Genomic DNA, 10,545 nt, shown 5'->3' on the forward strand with positions numbered 1-10,545 from the left:
ATGGATGGATGGATGGATGGATGGATGGATGGATGGATGGATGGATGGATGGATGGATGGATGGATGGATGGATGGATGGAAGGAAGAAAGGAAGGAAGGATGGATGGATGGATGGATGGATGGATGGATGGATGGATGGATGGATGGATGGATGGATGGATGGATGGATAGATGGGAGTGGGTGGAAGGATGGATGGATGGATAGGTGGATGGCTGCCTGGTTGGATAGATGGATGGATAGATGGGTGGGAGGGTTTGCGCGGGGCTGGGGGTGTTTGGGGTTGTGTGGCTGGATGGGTGAATAATTGGATGGGAGTATGCACGAATGGATGCGTAGACGGATGAATATATTCATGTATGGTGGGGTGGCTGAGTATGTATGTAGATGAGTGCTTGGATGGCTTATGGATTGATAAATGTATCAGTAGATAGGTTAATACAAGTCAAAACTACAGCGTCGTTATATTACGTACGGAGTCTCTGGTGCCTATAAGCTTTAACGCACACCCCATACTGAGCTACGCGCTTTCATACACGATTCGCCGAGAGACTACAAAGACAAGTTAGCCCGATGACGGCCCTTTAACCTCACACTTAAAGAACCAGAACTTCCACAGTCTCGTGGTAGTCATCACCCACGTGAAGGTGAGCACACCTCAACAGTATTAACTCGTGGCTTACATTATAGTCGTTGTGTTCGATAGCTGATCAACATCTATGCGAAGAATAATTATTGTAATTGTCGAGCCACTAATGTCGTGCAATAAATTAACAAGCAAAATCTGATCTCCGAGCTATTCTGCAGAAACTAAAAAGCGCCGATAGATGGCGCGGAATCTGCATGCTTGGATAATACCTGACCGCTATTTCAGGCGGGTTCGAGCATTAGCATGCAAACTACGATTGATTTTGATAATCAGATTATCGAACATGCCTCTTGATTAGAAATAAGAAATCAACATTTATTCAAGTACATGCAAAACGTAACAGATCGTGCGATATAAACAATCTAAATATTGATTTTATTATTATATTTATGTGTTCGTGATTTTTGCTATATATTTTAATGAAACGTATGGAGTTGATATCGAACATCGAATATCGAGTATGGCTCCGCACCACAGACGAGTGAACCTTTCACATGTAAAAATTAACGAATGGTAAAACTTACTTCTCACTGTGACCTTTATATATGTATATGATTATGCTTGGGCATGGTACGTGGCATATAACATTTGGTATCTACTGCCTGACGTGCCACCGGAAGAACACTACGGTGCGTATTCGTTACGATAAATAACGACCATTCTACAGCCGACAAGGTTCACGTTCTTAGATGAACATGCATACTGCTAGATGTGTAAAATGCCGTCGTCGCTCCGTACGCTTAGAAACACGCGTACGGTAGATATTCAGTGCATTTTAATGCTTATCATATTTGCACCGGCTTTGAAATAAGTGTAATCAAACAATGATGAAGTCTAATCGCGAGTTCATCTAAATAGTGCTAGTCTTTTTGCAATGTTATTGCTTACTTCTATATGGATAGGTTCAATTTTGATTCAGATTATGTTATTCGGTTAGGATAACGATGGTCTGATGCATGGTCGCTATTTGTTTTTGAAAGCCGCGGCTAGATTTCAGGTCTTAGATTCGGGTGCGAGTGTTTAATATCGGAGCGCCGCGTAGCGCCCAGAACAAGCCACATGCGTACGGAAACGAAAATCTAACGCGTTGAGGTTACAAAAAATGGAGTGAAAGCTGTGCTAACTATCGCTTAGACTCCAAACAACATTCATCTAAAAGCAATAACTGACTGATTACGTTAGAAACAGACACTAAATCAATTCGCAACGACTATATCGATGAGAGAATACAAGCAGCGCGTGATATCCTAACAAGTGTTGATCAGTGCTTGATTCCCCCCGGTGCCCCGGAGTACCTCACCCATAGCAGAATAATAACTTTGACCACGCACTCTCTCCTGTGCTCTTGTTCACCCCACCCATCTGGCTCCCTTTCGTTTTCTCTCTTCTCGCTCCTTTCCCTTCTTACTTTCGCCTTCTGTCACCTTCTGTCGCGGTCTTTTTCGTTATCCCTGTCTCATCATTTTCTCTCTCTTTCTCTCTCCCTCTGTCTCTCGCTTTGTCTCTCTCACTCTGTCTCTCTCTCTCTCTCCCTCTGTCTCTTTCGCTCTCTCGCTCTCCCCCCTCCCCTCTGTCTCTCTCGCTCTTTCTCTCTCTCTCTCTCTCTCTCTCTCTCTCTCTCTCTCTCTCTCGCTCTGTCTCTTTCGCTCTGTCTCTCTCTCTCTCTCTGCCCTGGCGGCATGGCTCAGCTGTCTATATGCCATGAGCATTCGCCCTCGTGACAAAAGCACGCCGCGATAGCGCGTCACGATTGTGTTGCTATGACGTCATTAATGATGCGTCGATCTCGGCAGTGAGGTCACGCCAGCATGACGTACTTCAGCCTACAATACTCCCCCTAACTCCCAGCTTCCATCGTCGGGTTGCAGGTCAGCTATATCGCACGGAAAGAAAGCATGCACACATGCACCCGAGAACCCCAGCGCATTCGAAATGGACGATTGTCTGAGATGATGAACGATGATGCTATATTATACACACACGCACGCGTATCGGCGCGAGATGCGTCTGGTTGTCGCGAGATGGCGCCACGTGGTCAGCGTCGCGGCACGAACTTCATCACAATCGGTTTGTCTGGTGTCATCACCAACTGTAGGGTCGGTTTCACCTCTGGCCCATCATACTCTAGCTTGTACTTGCGCACGATCTGGAACAGGGCGATGATTAAATGAATTAACGCCTGTACAACCAGCTCGGATGACTCGATATCATTTTAGCTAATTTGGTTTAGCTTTCTAATAATTTTTCGTCCGAACATTAAAGTTAATTAGCTTCTGTTATAGCACAAGTTTGTCAGTCGCTAAGTGATTTTCGTCAATTAATATTTTGGATGTAAACTTTTTTTTAAATGTGATTTTTGACGGGGGATAATGACGGAGATAAGTACCTGACTGATGCCCGTGTAGATTTCTTGTTCGGCAATACGACGCCCTAAAAAGTGAAAACGGAAATATTATGAAATGATCATCCAACCTAACTCTGATCAGTGCTGCTAAACAACCGCATAAGATGATTTCACACATCATTGACTGAGAAGGGACGGAATAAAAAGAACGCAAAAAGGAGAGAGGACGAAAGTTGGAAACGAACGGAAAACAAGAACAATAATTATATGAAATATGGGGAAAGAGATAAAAAGGGAGAAAGGAAAGCGATAGTAAAGTAGGTAAAAAAAACATCGCCAAGAAGCGCAAAGAGTACTTGAAAGTAATAAATTAATTAACTAATAGCTAAGTAACTAATGAAATTGTTAATAGTACAAGTAGTACTAGCAAATCTAATTGTCTATAGTAAGCTACGTGTTTCTGTGTGATAAGCCCGCGGGAGATTGTAGCAACGGCTGCTGTTCATCTATCGTTACCGCAACTTCTCCTTGTGAAGCAGCGTCTGCGGCTATTACGAGTATAATCACATTGTACGATGTACTGCATTTAACACTCGCGGACTCGTCTACGTTTTACGACAAGCGTCTCAGTTTAATATAGCGTCTGGCTTACCGATGCACATGCGCGCTCCATGGCCAAATGCGAGGCTGGGTAGCTTGCTGACTTCATCGTTGTGCATACCAAGCCATCGGTCTGGGTTGTACGTTTCCGGGTCATTGAACAGTTTAGGGTCACGGCCCATTGAGTAGAGGCTGGCCTGAACATGAGACTGCACGGCAGAGGGGTAACGGGTTAATAAAAATACGGTGAGAAATCATAAACACGAGAGAAAATAATATATCATAGGAATCACAGGGCCCCGACACGGCTTTGTTTTACCACCAAAATATACTGAACATGAATTTGAATTATCAATCTGGGCACATGAGGCGGTCTTATATGTAAATGTTTGAAAGTTTTTCGCAAAGAGAGATTTGTCATCATGATGAATCGTTGGTGTGTTACCAGCGTCATTGATGTAAACGCACGTCGAGCTCAAACAAGCAGACTAACGCCGTAAGCATGTAAGCCATACTTACGCCCTTGGGAATCGTGTAGCCACCCATTTCGATGTCTCTCGGGATAATGCGACTCGTCGCGAACGTAACGGGGAATTTCCTACACGAACAAGAGCGTATGATTACACAACTTCAGCTGCGAAGGTTGACGTGAAATTCGTTGTGTCCGTTGTAAACCCAGCCGGGACTATCTGTTTTTTTTCTCCGTCCGTCTGTCTGTCTGTCTGTCTATCTGTCTGTCTGTCTCTGTCTCTCTCTGTGTGCGTGTGTGTGTGTGTGTGTGTGTGTGTGTGTGTGTGTGTGTGTGTGTGTGTGTGTGTGTGTGTGTGTCTGTGTGTGTCTGTGTGTGTGTGTGTGTGTGTGTGTGTGTGTGTGTGTGTGTGTGTGTGTGTCTGTTTGACTGTCTGTCTGTCTGTCTGTCTGTTTGTTCGTTCATTCATCTATCCGTCTGCCAGTCCATCTATCCATACATTCTTTTGTTCGTCTATTCTTCCATGCATTCATCTATCCATCAATTCAGCTTGTAAAACGTCCATCTGCGTTCATGTAAACGTTCGTTCCGCTGCAGGTGCAATATGCGTGCGCGTCCATCTAACCGCTATTCAAGTACGAAATCATTAGTATTAGGTTACGTACCTGAATGTTTCCTCAGACAGGCTTTGACGTACGGCATTTTTAGCGAGTGCGTCCGTAGTGACGTCACCGTGTTCTCCCACTACGTTCATCACTTCGTTGTATAGCTTTTCCTGAGCAGTCGGGTGAGTGGCCAGCTGATACAGTGTCCATAGTACCGTGTTGGACGTCTGCAATTAACAAGCAGCGTATTCATATGTAAATACGCGGCTTCTGGGAATTACAATGCATATACGGACAAAACGGCATCTGCGAATTATGTAACCCATAGGCAGTGCGTTTTTCTCGCTCAAAAATTTAGCAGTATAACTTTTAATAATATTTTTCACATTTTTTCTCAGCCGAACAGACGGAAGCCTCTTTGTAGGCAATCAGCACACCGACTAAAGTATCAATTGTAAAACATTAGTTACAATCATGCCGTAGCCAGTACCAAAAACAAAATAACGCTACCTGAAACTCGGAGGTTCTGAATAACATGAAAACCGTTGACAAATTGATATAAGCATTTCCCAGCGGCAATATATACATATATATATATATATGTGTGTGCGTGTGTGTGTGTGTGTGTGTGTGTGTGTGTGTGTGTGTGTGTGTGTGTGTGTGTGTGTGTGTGTGTGTGTGTGTGTGTGTGTGTGTGTGTGTGTGTGTGTGTGTGTGTGTGTGTGTGTGTGTGTGTGTGTGTGTATTTATATATAATTTAATAAATTTATTGGCTTATTGTGGAATGGCATGTCGTGACAAGCTTTGCTTTTATTCCTAGCCCAGGCATGACACTTAGCTCATGATCAAATCGCTGCCCAACTTCTACAGATTCGTTACAGAGCTACTGACCGCTTTTTATATCCTCCGCGCGTTATTTGATTATATCAGAATTAAATTCCGACGTCTACAAAGTAGTTTGCTGTGACCGAACCGCCGTTGTTACACTTTAACGTTGATTGGACAATGAACTTATCATCACATCGTCCTCGATAGTGTAAGAGGAGGTTTTTTTATACGTCAAGCGACGTCTTCCCGGTTCGTTCCAACAAAATTCAATAATGATATCGCAAAATGACTCTATTAAGTTACTACTGGGAAACTTAGTAGCGTATTATCAGTATATAATACTTTTTGATCGCTTTAGATAAGGCATTCGCGTCACAACTATAATCTCCGTGTGATCTCACTGTGGAATTACCAATAAAAAATCACCACCTACACTCGATGCACTCACGGTAGCGCATGCGCGCGTAAGATACCTAAAAATGTCGCGCGACATTATAAGCGAGTATACCAGTGTAGCGTGCCAGAAACCCCCCTCATGACGAGCCTTCCCCTGCGCATGTGCGTGGGCGTGTCTATAGTGTGTTCGTACCGTTTCTATAGCGCCTTGCATCAAGTCGACCAGTGTGTGCACCACCTCATCTCTGGATAATTCCGATGCCGCCAGCATGTGCGTGAGCAGGGAAGACTGCTTGCTCGTCGTCTGCGCCTCGCTCGAGCGGCTCAGAGCATCTACCCTCTGCAATGAATGATTTTTATACGTGTGTGCGTTATGCGTTCCTCTGTTTACGTACTAGTCACTTGTCTGGACGGCGTTACACGCAGACGTTTTGTCGATATCTGCTTTCGCCTAGTACATATACGCGCGCGCGCGCGTGTGCGCGCGTCTGCCTGGTTTGACAGCGGCTTTTTTAGGCTTTGTTTAGAATCAATTTATTTCCCGCTCACGAAAAACCATTTAGAAAAACCGAGTGACTATAGGTAGCAAGCAACGTGCGCGTTGCGCACATTGCTAACGCCGTATCGAGTTATTTGCTCACCTGTAACAAAAATAGGTTACATAGCAGCGGTCAACATCTCGACGGACAATTGTGTTTACTTTATTGTATTAGTGTATGTATTTTGTATATATAGTTTCCACCGAGTAATAATTGCTTTTTTCACTTATCAATACTTTTTCCACTCGCACCCGAGTAAAAACGCACGCAGGCACGGACACACCACGCATGAATGCTGTGTGTGTGTGTGGGGGGGGGGTGCGTGCGTGCGCGCGTGCGTGCGTGTGCGTGTGCGTGTGCGTTCGTTCGTTCGTGCGTGCGTGCGTGTGTCTATCGATATGCACCCTACCTTCTGAACGAACGCTTTGCCCAGTTCAAAGACCTTGTCTCCGTGCTCGCAGTGGGTGAGCCATTCCTTCGTGGGGCGAATCTTGTAGAGTGGGGGCCCGAACAGCAGCGACTGCATGGTGCGGAAATAGCCCAGCACGTGCCCGATGAACTCCCGCGCCTCGGTAGACGGCACCTCGTCGAAGCACCCGATGCGCTCTTCGAACAGAATCGTCCCGACCGCTGCGAAGACAAGCGGGAGGCGACAGTCTTAGAGAGCGTGGTGATGGCGTGGGAGCGCCCCCTGTAGTCCTGCAGCCGCGACAGGGGGTCGAGCGAGACGGATGCGCGACATAGATATGTAATAATGAAAAGGAAACGTTGGATGCGATAATGTCACCCAGTCGAAATAAATCTGACTGACCAGATCGGCTAATCTGTGTTATCTAAACTAGATGTTAGTTGCGCGACTGCGTCAGGACGAGTGATTGCCAAAGAGAACGAGAGAGAGGGGGAGAGGGTAAGAGTGAGTGGGAGAGATAGAGAGAGAAAGAGAGAGAGAGAGAGAGAGAGAGAGAGAGAGAGAGAAAGGGCGATGGAAAGAGGAAGAGAGAGAGAGAGAGGGGTGAGAGAGAGCGCGATGAAAGAAGAGACCGAGCGCGCGCGTTAGGACACAGAAACAGCGAGGAAGAAAGAGAGAAAGGAGGGGCGTTACAAAGAGAGAGGGGGAGAGAGAAAGAGAAGGAGAAAGTTTAATGACACAAGGGGAGCGATTACATCATCGGAACATGGTGAGCGAGACAACGTTATGCAGGTGTATGCATTTTTACTTACACTCTAAAGCCCATTTGAAGATCTCCAACTCGACGCCCTGTATGTGGCTGTTGTCTGCTTTGACAACGCCCAGCCTCTCGACCAGGTCCTTCGATACCGTGTTGATCTGCGGATTGTATTGCTCTATTTCTTTAGGGCGCAGCATCTTCTTGCTTAGTAGGCTGCGGAATCTATGCCATTCTTCTCCTTGCCTGCATGGACAGCGGGTGAACCCGTTTGATATAGTATACCTAACCTAAGCATAGAGCCTAACGAGCATGGCCGACTTTTGTTGCAGAGGGTAAACATATAGGCGTATTAATTCGGCCCGCGTGTCCGTGCGGATGCGTGTGTATGACAAATAGAGAGAGGGAACGAGAGAGAGAGAGAGAGAGAGAGAGAGAGAGAGAGAGAGAGAGAGAGAGAGGGGAGAAAGAGTGTGAGATCATTATATAATATATATATTAAAATATATAGTGTGGAGACATCGAGTAATAGGAAATATTCTCTCTCGTGGCATTGTAGTTTTGCTGTGGTTTGTTGAACAATAAAATAAAGTAATAGGAATATAAGTAGCAATAGGAATAGGAAAGAGGCGTAGCCCGTTAAATCTCGCTCGTGATCATAGCATGACAAGGCGTTAAATAGACTACGTCACGATTTCCGACACGGTAAAGTTTGTAAAAAAAAAAATCGCCCATTTTTTTACATTAAAAGTAAGAACTAACCGTTACTAAATATAATCCTCAGAAGCTCTCAGCCTGATAGAAAATTGTTTTTACGTTGGTTAAGATTGCATAAAATCGATAACGATTTGGTCATTTCTGTGTCTAACACTATTTACCCGTACTGTGTAATACTGGGCGTCTCTCCTGTTTTCAACCGGCAAATTAGGCATCATAAAGAAGGCATATAATGCATGAAAATAAACAGAAACACTAATTGTATTTTCATATTTTATTTTGTATCAAATAACTACACAAATATATTCTACTTGATATGGTGCTAGAAATGCGTAACGTATCACTTTAAACGCAAAGGTTCATAAAATTACAATCGCTCTATAAAATATGAGGTTATGATGTTTGGGTGCAATGTTCTTAAGTCTAAAACTCTATTTCATCATAATTATTAGACGTGAACATCATGCATACGGCGACATGGTGGAGACGGCAGTTGACCCTGGCAGCCGGCGTTAGGCAAATGTCAAGCGGGTAGGCAGTATTCGCCATCTCCATCAGATCACTGCGAAGCGCAGATGCTGAAGATGTTAGCCGGCCGATGGTATGTAAATGATAGACGTATGATATATAAATAAGTATTTGTTGTGCTCGTGTAGGGGGCGTGGTGTTTGCGGGCGTGGGCTACCGCGGCGTGTGTGTGTGATCAAGTGCGTGCGTGCGTGTGCGTGCGGTGCGTGCGTCGCGTGGTGTGGCGCGGCCGTGCGTGTTTTGCGTGTCGTGCATGCGTCGGCTTGCGGGTGCGATCGTGCGTGCGTGCGTGCGGTGGTCTCTGAGTGAGTGTGTGTGTTGTGTGTATGGAGCGACTACCATACGTAAGCCACGCGGGTTTCGGACGCCAGCCGGTTAGAGGTGTGCCGCTAGCCGGATGTCCAACCCTGTAAGCCCTCGTGATGCCGTCTCGGCAACAAAAACCCCCACTCAGTTTTCGCCGCTCAGCAAGCCGCTTTGGCGGGTTGAAACTTCACGGGTCGATATGTAGCATGCGTATATAATCCCGCACCACGCTGCTGCTGCTGCTGTCGACGTGGGCATAGCAGCTCTCTTCCTGCGATGATAGCACCTCATTGTCTAGATCACCATTGATAAATTGTTGGCGGCGGCTCACAGGCAGTAAGGAACGAATTCCGTTTCCTCGAGACAAGCGTATGGTACCAATGCAAGCTGGAGACATTTGCCTGTTTGTATGCTGCGTTTGCATACCTGAGCCTTGCACATAATCATTACGAGCTTCTTTGATATGCGAGCATATATCATCATAATATCAGACGAAAACGTGTGAACTACACACTTGTTAGACGTCATTCACATTTCTAAGTTCATGTTTAGAAACTAGGCGTATGCTACTATCTTAGAGTTGAATAATGTTTTCAGTTTGGAATGACTGGTTTCCATACCCGCCATAAACCTATATGAAACAATAAAAGCTGCACTCGCGAATTCAAATTCATATACTTTTGTATGGTTAGCATAATATTCAATCTATTTTTCCGCAGACTATCATTCATGAATTTATACTAGTATCATGATACCACGACCACCAACTTGCGCTAGTCACATTTGCGTCATCCACGCGTGCAATAAGTAACGCAGGACGAATTATGTACATGATGATGAATCAGTAGGGAGAGGAATTTGCGCTTAAGACCGTAAGATTTTAGTTCTCTGGCGTAATGCAACGGGATCAGACGATCACATAGCGATAATATTATATGCATCGAACTGCAGAAGAATCAGTATTATATGAGCTGTGAGCACCTGGAGTAATAGTAAGGAAAAACATACAGCGAATTCGGCGCTTTGGCTATTGAAAAGGAAGAGATTGCCTATTAGAAAAAGATGAAGGTGATGAGGCAAGAATACGATTCAAGTAAATAGGCGAACTAACATCACATATATTAGCATCAATAATTGATAGGCAATGAACAATCACATGTTGTCCGTTTTGACCATGATCTATCATACTATAGGCGTGAATCCAGAGATCTGAGCGTAAATGGCTTATAGTGTATTATGTAAGCATGTGCAAGCGTGCTCCACTCCAGTTAGTGAACATTATTTCGTCGGGAATGGCAGTTATAATGGTAAACCATTCCGATTCTCATCTCTGCTCTCTCTCTCTCGCTTCTCGTCCTCTCTCTCTCTCCTCTTCTCTCTCTCTCTCTCTCTCTCTCTC

At 45.0% G+C, this 10,545-nt stretch overlaps 1 protein-coding gene across 1 annotated transcript in view; it reads right to left on the bottom strand.

Annotated features, from left to right (window-relative positions):
• Positions 1–2,242: 2,242 nt before the first annotated feature.
• Positions 2,243–10,545, bottom strand: part of LOC106811820 (cytochrome P450 10-like) — a 10,564-nt gene continuing 2,261 nt past the window's right edge. Inside the window, exons 2-9 of the mRNA XM_014815542.1 lie at positions 7,651–7,841; positions 6,839–7,059; positions 6,084–6,230; positions 4,727–4,893; positions 4,112–4,190; positions 3,645–3,801; positions 3,035–3,078; positions 2,243–2,794 (exon numbers count right to left, since the gene is read on the bottom strand). Coding sequence (XP_014671028.1) covers positions 2,684–2,794; positions 3,035–3,078; positions 3,645–3,801; positions 4,112–4,190; positions 4,727–4,893; positions 6,084–6,230; positions 6,839–7,059; positions 7,651–7,841 — 1,117 coding nt within the window. The 3' untranslated portion in view covers positions 2,243–2,683. The remainder of the gene's footprint in view (positions 2,795–3,034; positions 3,079–3,644; positions 3,802–4,111; positions 4,191–4,726; positions 4,894–6,083; positions 6,231–6,838; positions 7,060–7,650; positions 7,842–10,545) is intronic.

Source organism: Priapulus caudatus, unplaced genomic scaffold, assembly GCF_000485595.1.
Source record: "Priapulus caudatus unplaced genomic scaffold, Priapulus_caudatus-5.0.1 Scaffold579, whole genome shotgun sequence".
NCBI classification, from domain to species: domain Eukaryota; kingdom Metazoa; phylum Priapulida; class Priapulimorpha; order Priapulimorphida; family Priapulidae; genus Priapulus; species Priapulus caudatus.